Raw genomic sequence first — 21095 nt, 5'->3', positions numbered from 1 at the left:
CCAAAGTTTTCCCATCCTGAGAAGCCAGTGAGATATGTATTTAACACTGCAGCTTCACTGAAATCCAGTACTGCATAGGGTTTATACTGGTGCTACTCTCATCAGTTATTTGCTGTCCAGCCTCACAGATTAAATCTATAATAAAGAATTAAGCTTCTACCATAGGCCCTGCCCATGCTCTTGTTGGTATGAATGAGAGATTTACTGTGATTTAAGAGAGAGAAAAATTGACCCTGCTTTCTAAATTGATTTGTTTGGTTTTTTCTTTACTGAAAGACAGATTGCTGGTTCCTTGTTCCTCAGGGCTACACACTTCTGTTATGTGAGCTGATTTTAACTCATGCACTTTACTGTATAAAAAGACTCCAAACGAGGGTGCAGAATGTGCCTGAAAGTTAGGTAACTGTCCATCACATTCTTAAACTCTATGTGTATAAATATGGAACCACTCCTGAAAAGTGATCCGCATGTACAGAGGTGTGTTTAACTGCAAAGAGGAGAGGAACAGAAGCAAGTGGGTAATTACAAAATAAAATAGCTATTTTAGACCCACTCATTTCTGTGATACTGCTCAAAGGAAATGTGAATGCAAAACGTCTCAAACAGGTTTACAATAAATCAGGACAATCTTAAGATTACATCTTTATATTTCTTTTGAAAAATTAACAAAAGACTGAAGTGAACATGAAATTGGTAATAGGATCTTCTTTCAAAACAGAAGAATGCATTTTACAACCTTTTTTTGTATATTGAGGCTGATAATCGCAACATTTATGATAATCTCAACATTTGCCGAAAGATATTAATTTTCTCTACTTCTTGCATAGGAAACAAACCATCAAATTAAGAGAAAAGTGACTCTGTATAACTATGCATACTTCCTAATAATGATTTTTAAACAAGAATTTTGTGAAAAATTCATGTATATGTCACATTAATTTTTCTAAAATTTCAACACTGCAAGATGCTATGATCTCTGTGTAGTTTTCCTGTTGTAAAATTAAAGGCTGCTTTTGAAGAGAGACCTACATAGAAATAACCGGTTTAAAATCAAACCAACTAATATCAGACAATTATTTGCTTTAAGTGCTCAAGAAAGTTAATTAGAGACAAAGATAGTGAAAAACTTCTCTCTTAACATTATTTTTTTAAGCTCTTATTGATCTTATTTTCTAGTTTTAGAGCAGTGGAGCAATAATCTGTATTTCCTAAATGACACTTGAAATGTTAGATCAAAAACTGTTAGATGGCCACCAAAACTGAAGGGTGGAGAAATGAGCCCAGCATTAGAAAGACTCCAGAGTGTCTGTGCTTTCAGCCTTCCTTGGACTCTGGTACTTGTGCATTAAGATTCTTTCTTTTTGTTTCTCTGCAATTCTTTCCTGGAAGGGGGAGGGGGAGCAAAAGGAAATAATTATGCTTTATATCTGTTTCATAAGGCCTCTTTAATGATTTGGAGTGATATACAAAACCCCTTTCAACTTGAATAGAAATTGAGGTTCCTCTATGGCTGTGCTCAGACTTGACTATAGAAATGCAAAGCATTCTCAACTTCTTGTTCGTAGCAAATAAAAAAAAATAAATCATGCAAAGACAATGAACTGAGTGATTGATCAGCATTAGCTAACTTGTGGCACACCCATTCCCCAGGGGGTCACCTACCCTGCCTGCCATGGTATTTGGAGCAAGTGGGCCCCCCCATTAGAAAGAAGTAGGTTAGCAACCACTTCCTTTTGTGGTAAGTAACTTCATGTTTTCCTCTTTCTTTCATTTGTAACATGAAAGTATTTTGAGACTGAATTTTTCTCCCTTTTCATCCACACTTGTCTTGTTTTGTAGGTTCCTATGCAGGAGCTGTTATTGCAATGCCTTTAGCTGGAATTCTAGTGCAATATACTGGGTGGTCTTCTGTGTTCTATGTGTATGGTATGCATTTTTGCTCATCTCATTCCAATATTGTATCACCTTACTCTACCCTTTCTAAAAATCTAAAAGCTACTGTTAAGAGGCCAAAAAAAAGAGAAGTGGATTGGTTAAGCTAAAAATAGAGTCTAGAGAAAAGGGCAATGAAAGAACAGAATTTAAAGGAGAGAGTAGGAAAGCAACATTATTAAAGAAGAGAAGCTAGTTCATGGTGAAACCTTCATCACTTCTAGTACAAGAAGTGCAAACTGGTATGCAGATCTATAGAATCTCCAATCACTTAATGTTGCTCTTTCATTTCTACTACTGGAAGTTTAGAGTACCTGCCCTGACTAAGATGTCCTGATTTTTATCTGAAGACCTACATAACTTCATTCGCACTAGTTGTGCTACCTCAACTTACACTGATGGAAAAAAAATGTCCCGAAGGAGTTCATTCTGCAGTGTAAAACTGATATTAGGGCGAAACCTTATAGAAATTTAATAAACTACTCAGGAATTGCATTGCTATGGTGAAAACAATGTCACAATCTTGTATTTTGCAGGTAAAAAAAACTAGTGCAGTAATCAAACAACAGTGGCTTAAAGCAGAATGGGATTTCATTTACAGTTTGGTGAAATGAAACGGAAGCTGTTTCATTGCCTTGCATTGTACAAATTGATGTTAAAATATCAGTGAATATTCACTTACAATGAAATCATTCTGTAAATGAAACAAAGAAAACTTCAGTGTGGTCCAGCTCGGCATATATTTTGCATAAATATTGTTTGCAGGATCTGACTCTCTGTTAGAATGACTCGGTAGAAGATTAGTAACAACAACTGCCATTTAATTTTGTTATAATTATTCACAGATTTTTAACTCGTTTGCTACTTTACTGTGCATCTTTTGAAAGTCTTTCTTTACATTCCAAAGGGAGCTTTGGTATAGTATGGTACATGTTTTGGCTTTTGGTTTCATATGAGAGTCCTGCAAAGCATCCTACGATCACAGATGAAGAAAGGAGATACATAGAAGAAAGCATTGGAGAGAGTGCCAACCTCCTAGGTGCAATGGAAGTAAGAATATTACTCATACACTTGTTTCCTATCAGATAGTTTTAAAACTCCCAAAACCCAAACATAACAAAAAAAAGTAATCAAACATCCTTCTTGTTTAAGAAAAAAAGCATGTTTCAAACAATGGAATGTTTTGGGGGTGAGGAGATCCGAAAACTGCTGATGGATTTCTGAGTGGATATTGCTTCTGCACGAAGAGAATCATGGAATAGTTTGGGTTGGAAGGGACCTTTAAAGGCCATCTAGTCCAAACCCCCTGCCATGAGCAGGGACATCTGCAGCTAGATCAAGTTGCTCAGAGCCCCGTCCAACCTGACCTTGAATGTGTCCAGGGATGGGGCTTCTACAACCTCTCTGGGCAACCTGTGCCAGTGGTTCACCACCCTCACTGTGAAAAATGTCTTCCTTATGTCTAGTCTGAATTTACCCTCTTCTAGTTTAAAACCATTACCCTTTGTCCTATTGCAACAAACCCTACCAAAAAGTTTGTCCCCATCTTTCTTATAGGCCCCCTTTAAGTACTGAAAGGCCGCAATAAGGTCGCCAGTTCTTCTAGCAGATCACTCATGGAATTTATGTCTCTTTTTCTACTTCAAAGTATAAAAAAGCCCCTACAGCTACATTTGAAATTGCAGCTTTATTGAGACTTTCACAGTACCTTGAGTTCAAGTGGTTAATTTCCTTCCTGTATAATCTCTTCTGGAAGGTTTTCCTCTTCCTAAAAGTAGACTGGAGGAAAAGAACTACTCAGTGTTTCCTGAGGTCCTCAGAACATCAGGAAAAAAAAGCAAATCCTGACTGTCTCTGTTTCATTTGCAAGAAAGGCTGTAAAGTGCAACAGAGCCACAGGAACATTCCCCATTATCGTGGTAACTTTGCTGGAAACATGCTATCAAGCCTTTCATAATCTGACTTAGTTCTGTACTGGATTATTCTCAAGAATTCCTAAAAAATGAGCTACGAACTCAGAGAATTTTCTAGCCACTTAATAATCCCATCATGCTAAATAATAATTTTCTTATTTCTCTAACTATTGAAAAGCTTTAAAGAAACTATCACCATGCCCTCTAACTCAAGAAAGTAAAAAAATTTGGTTCTTAAGCCTCGCCTTATCTGCTCAAGCTTTTACACCATCCATTCTCAGTAGACTCTCACTACCACTCTACGTTGTGTTTTCTAATTGGTCAGAACATAGGTTCTTGACTGAACTTGGGAGCAAATTATTTTTCTCTTAGTAAAAAAACTTTGATCCAGATTAAATAGGGAACTGGAAATATTACAGAGTCACTTCTTTAGTAGCTGACATTTTTAGGTGTTCTTGAGGGAGTCTCTGGGTTCATACTCAATAGCATGCAGCAGTGTTCATGGTTTCTTATAAGTGCTTTTGAAAATCTGACGTGAAATGAGATACCTCAAAGGATGTCCATATAATTCTAACGGGTTGAATAATTTCTGTCTCTTTTTTACTGTTGCTTTTTAATTAAACAATTTTTGGAAGGGATTAGTTTGTATCAATAGTTCAGTTGCTTCTAAATTATTTAGGCTGAAATACTTCCCATAGTATCACGTTAGCTTTTCTGGCTGGCTTCTCATTAATTGTCACACTTCATCCTTAGCTCTCACTTAAGTGTAATTTAATAGGTATACAAGGTATTGCATATATCCATCTATGAGCTGTTTTTCTTTGAAGAGAAGCCAGTACTCAAATCAACAATAGACTAAATTCAGCCTGAAACCTTGCTGAAGTGATTTTCAAACACTCATCTGGGTCTGGATCCTGTATTTGGATCAACACAGATGGGCAGAACCCTGGGCTCATGGAGAGGTGCTGGGACTCAGCAGGATTGTCGTTCTGTCCATCTGTCTTTTTTTTTTTTTTTCCATAGTGCAATTTATTTTAAAAATAAAATAAACCAAACAAAAAATATATTGACCAAGCAGTTTCAGCTGAGGCTTGATAAAAACATTACTCAGAACGCTGGGACTAAGATTTAAGTGCTAAACTACATGTTTAAAATAAATCTGGATGAAATTGTGTACTTACAGTGTAAAATCTGACTGTTGCCTTAGATACAGCTACATTGCCTTTTAAAGACATACTACTATTTTGGATTTAGCATGCTCATGTTTACATGATTGAGATAATGGCACTTATACATGAATGCTGTGATACTTAAGTATCACTGAGTTTCTCCACTTGTGCATTTTGTAGTAATTTTTACTTGCTTATGTTTTTATATTAAATCTTGATCATCCAAATGTGGATGCATGTACTTTATGATAATCGAATTCATTGGAATTCAGCTACATAAAGCTGTGCATATATGAGTTTGTTGGAGTATAGGTAAAAATTACAGGTAGGAAAAGGGAACATAGACAGTTGATAGTGATCAAAATATTGACTGAATCCCCCTTTCTATATTTCAGAAATACAAAACTCCATGGAGAAAATTTTTTACATCTATGCCAGTCTATGCAATAATTGTTGCAAACTTCTGTAGAAGCTGGACTTTTTACTTGCTGCTTATCAGTCAGCCTGCTTACTTTGAGGAGGTGTTTGGATTTGAAATAAGCAAGGTATGTAAAAATAGTGTAAAATCCTTACCTTAGCTAAGTAACTATCAGAGCTACATTTGTGATATTTACTAGGAGAAGGAAAGTGTTCTGTGTCTTTATCATGGGTTTACAAGCCTTAAATCTTATCCCTCCCACTTACTGTTCCCTTGACCAGCACATATAAGTGAAGTAACAACAATGACAAAGGATTGCATAGGGGAAGGTGAAGGCAGGGTGAGATTTAGTGATGATCTACTTGGGGCCATACTGCAAAAAGGCTTTCAGTTAAGTGCTTGAAACCATGCATGGTATTAGAAAAGGATCGAGAGACCCATTACATTTCTGTCTCTGACACCCCAGGGAATGAGGATCTCACTGAAGCTGTAAAGAAGGCATTGACAAGTGGTTCTATTTTTCCAGGTGCATTTTATAAAGCAGGACCACCTGGTTTTAGGAAAGATAGTACAATTTATCACTTTTCTATATCCCCCTTTAATGTGGTGAGAACTGCTCCCCCCTTTTCACTTATGAAGCGAAAGAGATGGTGGCAAAATATGAGACATAGGGATGATCTAAGGTTCCACATAATTCATACAAATTTTGGATCAGACCTGTAATGTAAATATGGGTACATGCAAATAAGCCCTCAGAGTGTATAGTAAGCTTTCTACTAATACTGATTTCCTTCCTGTGAAGGTGATGGGGGCTTGTGTTTTTAAGAGACCTGTATTCTTTTGATATTGTTCCATGGGGTGTTGTTACCCAAATTGTGGTGTAAGTGACAATTAGACAAGTGGCTTCCAAATTGCCATATTGTGGAGTATTGTCAAAATTATGTCATGCCATCCTGCATTTAAAGATAGGCTTCCATCTTTAGCTGGAGTTATTTTAAGAAGCTTTGCTATACTTGAAGCATCATCTGTTATGCCTGCAGTAAGAATGGTCACACTTTATAGAATTAACCTGATCATTTTGTTCTAGAAGATTTTTCTTCGAGCATATTCAAAGAAATGTGGAACTTTGTAAATAATGACAGCAAAGTCACCTGCTGTGGGTATGGATGCTCATAATAGTTATGATTTAGTCAGGAACACCTCAAAGCAGTAACCACAATACCACAGCTACCTCATAGTTAACATCTGGCTCATTGGGAGAAACATGAATCTATCAACATGAAGCTAGCTGTAACAATATAGTTGCCACATATATAAACTGCCGTGAAATACATACTTTCACAACTTTAATTGAAGAATAGAGAAAACTTGTTTTCTTTTTGTTGTCATGGAGTCCGTCTGCTCTGCACACTGTGAGACTGAAGTCAACTCAAAACTCAAGTCAAATGTCAGGCCAGCTGATACACTGTTCAGACAGGAATTATGCAAAAAAACCCCTGTGCTTAAGTATTTTTTCAGATATACATAATGATCTGAATTCCCTATTGGAACAAAATGCTGTGCGTACTAAACCAAACGATCTGCAAGGCAGTTATGCTGACAGTAGATAGCAGGTGGCAGTTGGTGCCACGCTCACAGATACCCTATCCTGCTTTGAAGGAATGGTCTTCAAATATATTATCATCTCTTGGAACAGTCATCACAAAATTACTATGTCTTACTTTGCTTGTATGCATTACATTTTGAATTTTGTCGATGGATATTAGTATGCTGTCTTTCATTACGTACAGAGTTTCTCAGATATATCTTTTGCCCACATGAAATTTGAAGCTTGAGGGATGGTCAAAAGCAAAGGCAAATGGCCATGGTGCACGTGAGGGTGATCCACAGGGAATCTGTCTAGACATGTTAGGTTTGCTGGGCGATGCTACGCCAAACACATCACCAAGAGAAATGTAGCAATTCAGTTCGACACATTTGATGATAAATTTTCTGAAAAGAAAGGGCAGAGGTGCTATAAGTCAGGGGGGAAAAGCCATTAGCTTAAATATAAACTCTGAAAACAATCTATAAACAGAAAGTATCATGTCATCAGAGGGTCTTAAAAACTCTGGCTGCCCTTCATAAAATACAATGACAACTTAAGATCATGAGCTTTTTTCATTTAATAAACCAAGTTAAGATTTTTAGTTTTAGCACATAGCCTGAAATTGAAAAGAAACAATTAATTCGTTGCTGAAAGCTTCAGAAAATGAAAAATCAGTATTTTCTTATGGTTTATACTCTGCTACTTCTAATGATTATTTTAGGTGGGTATCTTGTCTGCTGTGCCGCATTTAGTGATGACAATTATTGTTCCTATTGGGGGACAAATCGCAGACTTTTTAAGAAGCAGGCAGATTCTTTCAACCACTACTGTGAGAAAGATAATGAACTGTGGAGGTAAGTCTTCCTATTTTATTAAAAAGCTTCTTGTACAGATTCAGTGTCCTTATAGTATGTTGTATACAATAAACAAACAAACTACATGGGTTTATGTACTTACGAAGCAATACTTGGTGCATTTTTTCGGTATTACAGAGGTGGTTACTAAATAAAAGTGAACACAGTTGTTCCTATTCCCAGTTTCAATACAGATGTTTGGTATTTGAAAAAGCATTAGGCTATTAAAGAAACGGATGAGGTTTTGGGGAGTAATTTGCCTACCCGTAGCTACTTACTGAACCTGAGCTCCTCATCTGAACACCCTCTGCACTAAGAGAGCCCAGACAACTACCTGAGATTATGTATCTGACTTCTGAGAGGTTAAAGCCACATAAACTGAATCTTGGCTGTGATACAGGCTGGAAAATTCATAAGCAGGTTAAGTGTATATTCCCACTGGGGTTGGCTAGAACAACCTAACCTAATCACGAGTATTTCTTTTCATCTTCAAACTGACAGGAAGTAACAATAAATTAGCATACAAAGAATAAAGTAAGGATTATTTGAGATAGCAAGAACATGTGTTTTTTAGGGATGCAAGAAATACTGATTATATTCCACTCTGAGGTAATGTTTTGCCTCTGTCTTCCTATGAAATATTACCATATCCTAAGGCCTGCAATATTTGAGAAGGGATTAAATCTGATGCCTGGTTTTCTTTATGATTTCCCCAGGTTTTGGTATGGAAGCAACTCTTCTTCTTGTGGTGGGATATTCTCACAGTAAAGGAGTGGCTATTTCATTCTTAGTGCTTGCTGTAGGCTTTAGTGGATTCGCCATATCTGGTAAGATTGTATTACTATTATTAGTAAATTATTTTTTCTTAAGAGATAGAACATCCCATTTGTTTTTTATTTGTTGATAGTAATTTAAACAAACCTCAGAATTCCAAATGACATTATTTATGATCATTACAAAGGAAAGTACAATCTGTACCACATCTTTTAGATTAGATTATTTTTGTTCAAATACTTCAACCTTTTCCATTTTGCAAATGCAGCAAATTGGACTTTCTTTTCAGTGAGGTGTTAATGTACACCATAGTTTTTTCTTGAAATTAAATGTATAACACAAATGGACTGATACTATACAATGATGCCTTAATTTATATATCTTTGCTTAAATATAGGCCTTTTACTATTTTTTTTCCACTGTATATTAGTTAACACTTTGTTAGTGTTGAATTTTTTTATTACTTTGGGGCCTAATTACTAGCACTTTTTTTCTGATTTAAAAATCAGCTCTTCCCCTTTCCTGCTGACATATCATCCCTTTGCCTTTGCCTTCCCCAGACACAAGTCACCTGGCCTTCCCTTGTTTTCCCACTGTGATCCTTGTATCCTCTCCCATGCTGGTTCCTTATGTCTAAAACAGGCTCTCTTGTCTTTTGTGCCAAACATCTAAACTCTCCTTAATCAAATCTGTCCTTAATCCCATGTATTCTGCAAGGCATCGTGCCTGGGTTGTACAACTTGAAAAGTGCATCGTGCTTTCTCTAACAGCTATCCATGTCATACTGCCTGCCTTCTACCTTTTATTATCTTTCTGTATCCAAAGATTTGGCTTCTGTTTTCACTTAGTTAGGCGCTTATTTTGGGGACAATGAGTTCTGTCACTTCAGAGAAGCAAGTGTTTTTTCTAAGATTATTTAAATAGTTACTGCATAAATTTCAACAGGATTAAGCTGCTGGAAATGCAAGAGAACAACCAAATATTTTTAAAATAATTAATAAATGTTTTATAGATATTGTCTTTTTACTCCATTTTACAACTCAAGAAGGGAAGGGAACTCCCTTCTGCTGGTCTGTGTGACAAAAAGAAAAATGTGGGCAATAGGAAAGTGGTGCAAGCTGGAAGAAGAAATGACATGTTATTTACAGCATGAATTGGTCTTGCAAAATATGAACTTTCTCCCTGCCTAAATATCTTCTGGGCTCTCCACTCCACATCATAGTCACTACTGGGATTTTTTTTAGAACTGCAGTTTTGGGAAGAAAATACATTTGGTATCCTTTTATAGTATATTTTTAAAAGAAAATGAAAACTCAGAGACCCTCTAGGAATCTTTAACCATTATAAGCCCTTTAGAGAAAAAGAAGTGCAATTAAACAGCCCAAATATGTCATAGTAAAATGGTGAAGTGAGAGCGTTACTTTTCAGAGCTAAAGTAATGCTCTGCTTTTGGTATGAATGTTTGCTGACCTTTGTATTGCAGGATTCAATGTCAACCATTTAGACATTGCCCCGAGGTATGCCAGCATCTTAATGGGGATTTCTAATGGAGTCGGGACCTTGTCTGGAATGGTTTGCCCTATAATTGTCGGAGCAATGACAAAGAACAAGGTAAATGGCAATGCAGTTTTCAAATCTTCCAGTTTAATACTACTGGTTTCAAGAAAAATACCTTTCCATAGTACAACTTGCCAGGATGTACATATTAGAGTCTGAGACCTCCGGGGATAGCATTCAGGAACTTGTAAATTTGAAGCATGCTTCACTATATGCTCACCAGGTCAGTGCTTTTGTAGGTTAATGAATAGTGATTTTTCGAAGAAAGATGGATATAAATAATTGGAAATTTGACACGTAAATATTTTAGCTGTGCTGACTATCACAGCCTGAATCCTGAATTTAAATCTGTCAGCTCAGAAGAGTTAGATAAGTCTATGCACTAGTCTGATTTAGCAAATTTCTTCTTTACAGACACGTGAAGAGTGGCAGTATGTCTTCCTCATTGCTGCTTTAGTTCATTACGGAGGTGTTATCTTCTATGGCATATTTGCTTCAGGAGAGAAACAACCCTGGGCAGACCCTGAACAGACAAGTGAAGAGAAATGTGGCTTTATTCATGAAGATGAACTTGCTGAAGAGACAGGGGACATTACTCAGAATTATGTAAATTATGGTACCACCAAGTCTTATGGTGCTACAACCCAGGTCAATGGTGGCTGGCCTAATGGTTGGGAGAAAAAAGAGGAATTTGTACAAGAGGAAGTACAAGACTCATACAACTACAAGGAAAGAGATTATTCATAACAGACCTAAATATTGGGTATATTTTGTAGTGTTTGTGATTAAATTCATTGTGATTGTTTGCACACAGAAATAAAATGTGGTATAAATATGTAAACACATATCAAACAGGAAGGTCTTACTGTAAAAAAAAACATCGAAGTGCAATCTGTATGAGTTGTGACATGTCATCACTTTCATTAGGTTATATTTGTTCTATAAACATTAGAGTTTTAAGGGTTTACTGGTCAAAACTTTAGAGGCAATTAGATACTTACAGTATACAAGAGCTAAAACTCATAACTAAGGATTAAAGCACAACTAAGCAACCAAGTTGGCACATCTAATGCTCTTTTTAGAAAGCCAAAATTACTTGATCATTAAAAATGCACTTATATATTTGTTACACTGTATTGAAAGAGATTGTGTTAAATACACGTTTACTCAGTGCGATGTAGGAATTGTGTGTTCGTCTAAGACAAGAGCTTTCTTAAGGAAGAAAGGTTGAGTCCTAGGCATTTATATACAGAGGATCGATCCAGTTCCCTTAATGGTAACTGTATCATGCGTAAAGAACAAATAGGGCATATTGTATGTTTATCGTGATTACATGCTGCAGGCTACTCTGTGATGAATAAAGGAATTATTTAGGAGTTTTATACTTAATGTTTGGGCACAAATTCTTATTTCTATTCTTTACAGAATTGTAGGAACTTATAGGCATTGTCATGTTCTTCCCTGCATTTCTCAACTAATATAAAAACAATATATAATGTTAAGTCTGACTTTTCATGCAGACTGTCAAATCTCTTTATCAAAAAACAAGCTTTATTATTCTATTCTTTGCAGTATATTCCAACTTTGTACTGGTGTCTTTAGAGAGAGAAAAAACCAATATAACCTAGAAAAAGATATAGTCTTTTACAAAATTCCAAAGAGAAATTTACTATGAGCAAGTAGCCCTATGAAAAAGGATGTATTTGTTTTGCAGAATATTTTGAAGCCAATAGAAGAAACAGAGAATAATTTAACCCTTATTCTTCCCTTAATAGCTTTCATATTTTTACACATCGTACCACAGTTGTATACATAGATAGAAGTTTATTGAAGATACTGTAATTATAGAAAATGTTGCTATTTTAGAAATCCCTGAAATAAAAAATGTATTTGTCTTTCGATTAAACCTAATAATAATGGACACTGAATACGAGAAACATATAAACTCACAATAAACCAAAGTGGTAAATAACTAGTGTTGGGTTGAAAGAAATCAACAAGCATCATGCTTGTCTTTTTAGCATAACTCAACAGTGACTGCAACATTAGTGTACCAAGCAATAAGTGCAATGCATTATGAAGTGCATAATCTTCTAGACTATATATTAACCTTCATTTAGCTTGTTGTATATATTTGGGGTTGTTGGGCTTAAACCAAACCAAACCAACTGAAGTTAGCAACACCAGACCACTTCTTAATACTCTAAAAAGACAACAATGATCCATTTCTTAATTCAATCAAATGATTATTATTGTATGTAATAATCCATTCTGGATTCTTGGTCTGTTCATTGTATTGTGCTAGTGATTGGAAACCCTGCTACTGCAATATACAACTTGAGGATTGTTTCTTCTCCTTTTTTTTAATGCAAATCATACCTTGACCTTAAGAAAAAAGTATTTTGCTTTGTGCCTCAAAGTGATGTAAAATGTGACCATAGCTTTTGCTGTGTTTAATGAAAAAGATGTGGACTGTGTCACTTTTGTTGCTGCAAAAAGTGTTAATAAAATGCTCTATTTATCCTTTTATATAAAAAAGGACCATTGTAGTTCCTTGTCTTTTTTTTTGATGCGCTTCAGTATAAATGACTAAAATTATAGTCGCTGCAGAACAAATTCTGCTATCGACATGGAGATAATATCTTGTGTTCCATCTGGGAGCTATGCTGAATACCCAACATCCTGTGTTGTCTGCTCTCCTCTGACCGTGCACAGGTGTGTGGTGGGAGAGGAGCCTAACCCAAGATTGTTGTTCCTCCTCTCATAAGGATGGCTGGAGTAGGCATGGGAGAGAAATGAGAAGGAGGATCAGTGTGCCAGCCAAGGCAGCGAAACCGGGAAAGGCAGACCAATCTGCGTTAGCTAAAGAGCTGGCGTGGTTCAGCGTTCTCTAAAGAAAACGAAAAGCATCACAGACTGCTGTTCTTGGAATTTGTTTCCTTTCTTGCTCCTGCAACAAGACTCCTTAACTGAAATAAAATGTTACTTTCTGTCCATCTTTAGATAGACTCTGCAGGAATCAGTAAATCCAAGAAATCCTATAACAAATGTGAGTCTTTCTAATAGAATTTTTACTCTTCAATAATTTCCTTCCATCAAGTAGAAGAATATAGAAACACCAAACTGAACAAAAGGCTGCAAAACACTAGACAGAACAGTAATGGGCCGAGTGTTTCTCACCAATAGGCTAGTCATCATGAGATGCTGAGTCAGGTAACACACCAACTTACCGCTAATTGCTTTGATGGACTGGCATGATGTTGCCATGGAAACTTCCCGAAAGATTCAAAAGTGGGATAAATAGGGGCTGTAAAAGTACTGTTGTATTTATCGGTGTAAGTAGACAGCTCAGAAAATGAAAACTAATTAACAACATTAAAATCAATTGTTCTTAGTTTTCAGTCTATTCTTACAGGTTCTCTATCTTCTGGAATTGTTTCAATAATATACTTTCATTAAGTATAGAGGTTTTTAAAAATTATATTAGCTTGACACCTTTTAATTACTTAGAGCAAAGGAGAGGCTTTCATCCAGGCATTAGACACTGCACTGGTCAGCCATGCACAACTCGGCAGGAACGCAACAATTGCCTTTAAATGCTACACCACTCTAAGATCCCCCACATTCCCTTCCTAGCTCTCTGCTTCTGCTTTGACTCCTTTACTCCCTCTTTAAATGGCAGTGCAGAGGAATCTGTTCTTCTGGGAAGGAAGAGGAGCGTGGTGTGTTTTAAGATTTTTACTTCTTCACAGACTGCTATTCACAGAAAAATACAGGAACCAATCATCAGGAACATGACTGAGAAAGAAGAAAGGGAAATGGAGAAACTAACTGGGTTCTTACAAAGGATGATTAAGTGAAGAAAAGAAGCAACAGCTGGATCTGCTTTAGGGAAAAGGAGAGTTGAGGGGACATGATCCTCTGTCTAAACTCCTACATTTCTTCTCAGTAAACACATTGATGTTTCTCCCTTGCTACTTCATTTTTATAAAGTAGCACTGCTAAAATATGCCTCTTCAGCCTCTTCTGAACCATGCCCTTTCTGCCCAGAGATTTCCCTTCTGCACTCGAAGACTAGCTCTGCAGACGTATTGCTCTTGTGTGGCTCAGTGTTCCCCTTTCAGAACTCTTAGCAGCTCAAATCCCTGTTTATCAATCAGGCTGTGTTCACAGTCACTTGATCGTTTTGTCCTGTCACCTATTTCTGTTCTGTTCCCCTACCTGGTACTCTCTACTCACTTACTATGTTGAAAAAACGGAAAGGAATTGTTACTCCCATTTTTATTTATCAGTTAGTTATCTTTTTCAGTGAAGAACGATAACTAGAAGGAAGGGGCAGAATGCGGGGTCCATTAAAATTGTTAGAAAAGCTTTGAGTTTAGATGGGCTAGAATATCACCTCAAATGTTCACCTTTATGTCCTCAAATGATTTCATATAGATAGTATCACTCAACCAGTGACAATTTTTTAAATATTTGAATCCGCATCGGTCAGATCCCTTCTGTTAACACATACTCTTTGTTGCAGAGATAAAGCTATCATAAAGTGCTCTTTGCTCTCAGAAGTGATCATGAAATTCAATGGACCAAATTTCATAAAAACACTTTTCTGTGGGGGAAAAGAAAGCCTCAAGGTAAAGGTTGAATAACAGTGACAAAAGAATATCTGCAAATATGAATGAAGTCCTCTTTCAGCATGAAGCAGCAATAGGAATGAATGTGGAAGTCAGAATAAATGTCACAGTTCAAAGCCGTACTGTTAGAAAGATAACATCACAGTCTTAGTTGCTGCCTCTGAAAGATGAAATGTTTTGTTCCTTTCAGGATAAGCTGTGAAGGAGTTTGAAGGCTAGTCTAATTCTAGATTAACTACTTAATAGCAGCTGCTTTTGTACTTATTTTAAATGTGTCTGTGGTTTTTCCTGAATAATTTTCATTGCACTGGGAGATTTAAGAGTAATAATCAAAGGACCGAGAACTACAGTCAGATATTTTAATTTAATTAGATATCTACATATATCCTCTCTGATCCAGCTAATGTGGCTGATGTTGCCATTCTAGTTTTGCTTAACACTTTTTCAGTCTGTTGTAACCCACAGCATGGCAAAGAATGAAATGTATTATATATTTACATATGTACAACTACTGAAGCCTGTGTACTTAGTTATACTGAGGTCAAGTGCTTGGACAGTATCTTCCGTGTTTGAGAATCAATGTTACAAAACGATTGTTGGCAAATGCCTCCTTGGTAAGGCTTTTAATGTTAGAAACATAATCCTTGCAATTTATGTTTTAGGTGAAGCCGCTTTCTCTCAAGTGCCATGGGTGAGGCATTAGAAAACAATAAAAAATAAGGTTTTGAGCAACAGTCCAACCTCTGGCAGGCTTTTATCTATAAGAAAGTAAGTAGAGAATAAGTATGAAAGGCAGATGTAAAGTCAAACATAAAATTTAAGGATAAGTTAGAAATTACAGGAAATAAAGTGTTGTAGGAAATACAAGGAAAAGCTTATAGAAGAGCTGCTCAATTTCCTCACTTTTGCTCATGGCAGTAGTGAGAAGAAAAAAACTGAATATGAAGTCCTAAATATATGGTCCACCCATATATCCTGAACCTAAGGTATAATCAAAAGTTGGCTCAGAAGCTGATTGCACTTTAACTAGCTTTTCAAAACTGATACATCTTTACTTCTGGCTGGGGACTGTTGCACAATGGCATCCTGTCTGCTCACAAAACTGTACAAGCAATTGATGTTCTTGATCTTTGTACTAACCAGGTCAGCAGTTAAAACTGATGGTTTGCAAAACTGGCAATCAAGGCATTATAAAGAGTAACACAACCTTGTATGACTGTCAAGGAGTTTATGGTGAGGTGCTGCTTGTACCCTGAGGACCAAATGGTGGGTTCTGTGCAGAAAGAATAGGGAATGAGATGAACATTTGACATGGACAAATAGTACAGCTGTATTTGGTTTAGCAGGATCCCAATTCATACTAAGTAGTATGAATTCATTCACATCTACTCTGACCGTGACACCCTGAATCACAGATTCACAGAATCATTAGGGTTGGAAAAGACCTTTAAGATCATCAAGTCCAACCATCAACCCAACACGACCATGCCCACTAAACAATGTCCCAAAGTGCCACATCTACACATTTTTTGAATGCTTCCAGTGATGGTGATTCCACTACTCCTGCGGACAGCCTGTTCCAATGTTTGACCACTCTCTCAGTAAAGAATTTTTTCCTAATATCTAATTTAAACACTCAATATATAATTTATATGCTGGTGTAGGGGAAGAGTGTGAGGAGTCGTCTCCCTGAGGAGGAAGGAGCGGCAGAGACAATGTGTGATGAACTGACCCCAACCCCCATTCCCCTGCGCCGCTTGAGGGGAGGAGGTAGAGAATTCAGGGGTGAAGTTGAGCCTGGGAAGAAGGGAGGAGTGGGGGTAAGTGTTTTAAGATTTCATTTTATGTCTCATTTCCTACTCTGATTTGATTGGCAATAAATTAAACTAATGTCCATAAGTCGAGTCTGTTTTGCCCATGACAGCAATTGCTGAATGATCTCTCCCTGTCCTTATCTCAATCCACAAGCTTTTAGTTTTATTTCCTCTCCCCTGTCCAGCTGAGAAGGGGAGTGACAGAGCGGTTTTGGTGGGCACCTGGCATCCAGCCAGGGTCAACCCACCACAGTAGGACATGCACAGTAAAAATGGTACCAGGAAGTGTTGGATTTACTATTTCCATGCCATGCAGATGAATAGCACATGCACTGTAAAAATGTGTCAAGTTCCACGCAAACAGTCTCTGGTTTAAATCAGTGTTCAGAAGATATGAGTGGATGGCTAGATGTCCAAGGATCCAGAGAGAGGAAAAAATTCCTCATATTTTGAAAAATATTTCTGTGTGATACAAGGAGTCATATCTAGAAGAATCCAGATACATGTGTGATAGCCCTACTCACTTATTCACTTCTCTCCACCTTTCTGCAACATCTGGGAAGGCCAGCAAATCAAAGACAAAGGCCACTATTATGCCAAAACAGATGTAAAAAAAAGAATCAAAAATTATGCTTGGAAGCAGAAAATTAACTAGATAAGAAAGTATTTAAAAAATAACAGATAGCATTGTTAAAATTGGAAGATTGCCATTTAATTAGAATTTGCCTTGTATAATCAATTATATGTGACAACACTAGATAATTGCCATAGATGGCCATGAACTAAACAAGTTTTTGAGGAGGGTATGATAATTTTCTTCAAGGTAAACATCAGAACAATCAACAGAACTGCTTTCAGTTTTAATCTGGAAAGTTACTGTGTTATTTTCTTTTTTGTAAACGTTGCTTTGTGGAATTAAAATTGAATCAAATAAAGACAAGGTCAACCAAAGCTCAACTTTTTTCTCAGCTGTGTTTTTCTGTGCAGTTATGTGTGATCATAGGATCAATAAAGCACAAACTGTTTACCATGTACTGATGAAGCACCAAATTAAATGTGATGTATGAAAAGATGCTTGTCGGTATGTACAAGTCTTACACAGAAAATCACAAGGCAGTACTGTAAGGTGAAGACTGACCATTTAGCTCTACTCTAGGAGTCCTGACGACAATGGACCACAGTTATTTCTTGACTGGTAGTGTGATGCTGTATATTAGGATGGGACTTTGAAGAAGTGGTCTGGCTGTTGCTTTGTGAGTTAGTATTCTCCATTGCACGAACACGCAAATCCTAATTACAGTTGACATATGTCCTTTAGTAATAAAAAGATAATAATAATCTCAGCCTAAAGTCTGAAAGAAGAGCTAATTAATATAACATGATGTTATATGTAATATGTATGTATTCATCCTCCAAAAACTCTTCAGCTCATTTTAAGCAACCTGAAAATGAAATACATTAAATATATTTTTTAAAAGATGTGTTTCAGGAAACATGATTTTGATTTTTCCCCCTATTTCTCTTATATCTCAATCATACATACCCAATTAAAACCATATCTCTCTTTCAGAAATAGTCTGGGTCATGCCGGGAAACTTAAAATTTGACTTTTTCATAAATCAATATATGTTTTCTGTCAAATCAAATAATCATTTCTATATACTGAACACATGCTGTAATGAATGAGACAAATTAAAATCTAAAAAACCAGAATTACCTCTTTAGGCCAATTATTTGAAAGGACATTTTTTTGTGTGTGTGTCTGTGTTTCATACGAATAAAAAGAAAGGGTATATGTTTGAAAAACATTTCCTAGTTAATCTATTTTCTTGTCTTAGAATATCTTTATTAGCCTAGAAACTTGTTCATACAATGTCAGCCTTATTGCTACCATCATTTAGTGTTTATATTACTGAATGTAAATACTCAATGTTTTATTTAGAATAAAATCCTTTGGGCCATCATTGGTTTATTTGTTCTTGTGCATTAATTTGGCACTCATTTAACATCTATTCCCTAACCGATACTTTAATGCACAGAGCGCGAAACTTTGGAGAAGTGGGTCCTATCCTCTACCAAAACACTCAGTTCTGCTCCCTGTGGAGGCAATGTATTTTGAAGACATTAACTTCAATACAAGAAAGATAAACCAAGTTTCTCAAAATCGCCACTGTCGCACCCGTGACTGAACACTGTGCTACGTAACAGCCGCACTGCAAGCACTGAAATTCTGCTCTGGAATAGCCACACCAGGCAGGAGATTATCTGGAGTGCTGCTTCTCACTAGATTTCAGTCTATATTTCCATTTAACAGAATGGAAGAACTGAGACAGAGAGAAAGTCCTAACTATATTTTCCTCAAATTCAAAGCTCCTGGCATTTGTTAGGTCTCTGTCAGAATGAAAGCTTTATCTTCACAGGACTTTGCAACGAAAGCGAATCAGCCCCAGAGTAGTCCTGGGCTATGGCTGCTGCTGCTGCAGTGAATCAGAGTCTCAAATGTAAGCCTCCCATATTCCAGGGAAATGTCCAAATGCTTCTGTCACTGAATTGATCTTCTGTAACCTCCTGATCTCTTCTTTTTACTTAGCATGAGTTGGTAAGAGTATTTGAAGCAAAGAGAAATGACGTCTTTGTGACTCGGAGTAGGACTGGGGAAAGTACAGCTCCTGGACACCGAGCGATGTATCCGTATCCGTCTGCCACGGCGCCTACACGGCGGATCTTCTGGATGTTCTGATTACAGCATCAGTTAGGTAACACACCTTAAGGCACACCTAAGTTTCTGTCAGTAGCAACAATGGTAAGTCACACAAGAAAGACAATCCCATAAAATAACAAATGAAACAACCTAGAGGCATTACATTATCAGAAAAAAACCCCAATTTGACTAAGTGAACCTGGAGACGCTTCTTGGAAATGCTTGTTTCCTCTTTTGTTATTGATTCATTTAATCTTGTGAATCTATCACTTTCAATTATGTTATAAAAATGAAATAGTGGATCATATGTAAGCTGATTAACAGCAACATGTTGGTAGCATGACTTAATCATTCCCTGTGGGATTTCCTTTCTTGTTTCTTTCATTTCAAGAAACTTTGGCTTTCTTTTTCTGCAATGATATCACAAATCATGTGATTCATGCCGGAATAATCACATAAAAATAATCAAGAAGGCATACAGAAAAAGGAAAGTGTGAGAAAGAATGAGACAGAAAAGAATCCTCCAGCTGACTAAAGGGAGAGATTTAAAGCTCATCATCAAAACAGGCTGCAAAACTAAACATCAGAAAAGACAATAAAATCAATTAGCAAAATGGTATTGTTGATGTTTGAAAGTTAACTGTCCTAATAACAGAGTACAGACATGTCATGTATTCAAACACTTTCGGGAAACTTCAATTGCTTCCAAAATAAAAGGTTCATGTAATATTTATTAGGAGCTAAAGGACCTTTTAAAAACATTTTTGATGTGCATATGTTAGAGTTTATATGGACAAAGAGTGTTTATAGAGTGGCTTGAAGCCTGACATCCCGTTAAGTGTGACTTTGCTTCTGTTGCTGAAAAAACAGCGTAGGACCCACGGAGACTGTGTCATCTGTAGTGAAATGGTGTTGATCTCCCAGGGAAAAATGCTGGAGTCCGTCATTTAATTTGTTGTGTATGGCCATTAATTTAATTTGTGATTACTAGCAAAGTACAGGAAGATACATAGAGATAATTATTGATCTGCTTTTGGGCACTAATTAGAACAGGTTTACAGTTAATCTCTAAAGCACTCTTTATCTTGTATGCAATAAAAACAAAAACAAATTTAATTTGCCCTCTGTTGTTCTTGTGATTAAGTGAATGTATAAAAACAAATCAGCATTATATTCCTAATAAGGCATTTACAAATTAACATTTTGGTTTGCAGGCATCATTCTCCTTATTCTATATCTGTAGAAAGAACACAGATTGTCAGTAACAACTTTGACAGAAGGCAGGGCTTGGGGTAAATTTAGCTATATGCTAATATTTGACTTGCACCAGATAAAAAGAAAAAAACCTGACATTTTATAGTAGCAAAATAGTGAATTAGCATAAGACTACACACTGACAATGTCTTTCTCCTTCTCCTTTCTCCTGCCTCACCTCTGTGAGCCTGGGATACAACATTTACTATTATATGGTGGCAAAGCTGAAGCTCCATTGAAGGCTTCCTCCGAGGCCGTGCCGTCGTTAGCTGCGTGGGCAGCGCTGCTGCAGTGCTGCTCCTTTCTTGGCATGAGAAACAACGGTTTCAAAGAAAAGCTTTGGTCATAGACAGTTTGAAATAAGGACCCTGATTGCCTTTCCTGCCAGCACAAATTTCATGTCACACTTTAGCATTAGGATTTGATCTCAGGTTTTGAGTAACCTGTAATGGTGACACACTTCCAGGTAAGCAAAACCAGACTTTGC

General features: G+C 36.7%; 1 protein-coding gene across 1 annotated transcript in view; it reads left to right on the top strand.

The window, feature by feature from the left end:
- Window positions 1–10952, top strand: part of SLC17A6 (solute carrier family 17 member 6) — a gene marked incomplete at both ends in the record, with an annotated part of 32304 nt that extends 21352 nt beyond the window's left edge. The window contains 8 exons of the mRNA XM_082001113.1: window positions 1651–1738; window positions 1840–1926; window positions 2840–2982; window positions 5410–5559; window positions 7742–7874; window positions 8591–8701; window positions 10132–10259; window positions 10620–10952. Of these exons, the coding sequence (XP_081857239.1) occupies window positions 1651–1738; window positions 1840–1926; window positions 2840–2982; window positions 5410–5559; window positions 7742–7874; window positions 8591–8701; window positions 10132–10259; window positions 10620–10952 (1173 nt within the window). The remainder of the gene's footprint in view (window positions 1–1650; window positions 1739–1839; window positions 1927–2839; window positions 2983–5409; window positions 5560–7741; window positions 7875–8590; window positions 8702–10131; window positions 10260–10619) is intronic.
- Window positions 10953–21095: the final 10143 nt, after the last annotated feature.

Source organism: Phaethon aethereus, assembly GCF_964289735.1.
Source record: "Phaethon aethereus genome assembly, chromosome: 5".
Lineage (NCBI taxonomy): Eukaryota > Metazoa > Chordata > Aves > Phaethontiformes > Phaethontidae > Phaethon > Phaethon aethereus.
Note: the sequence above shows the minus strand (reverse complement) of the source record. Positions and strands in the feature narration are given on the sequence as shown.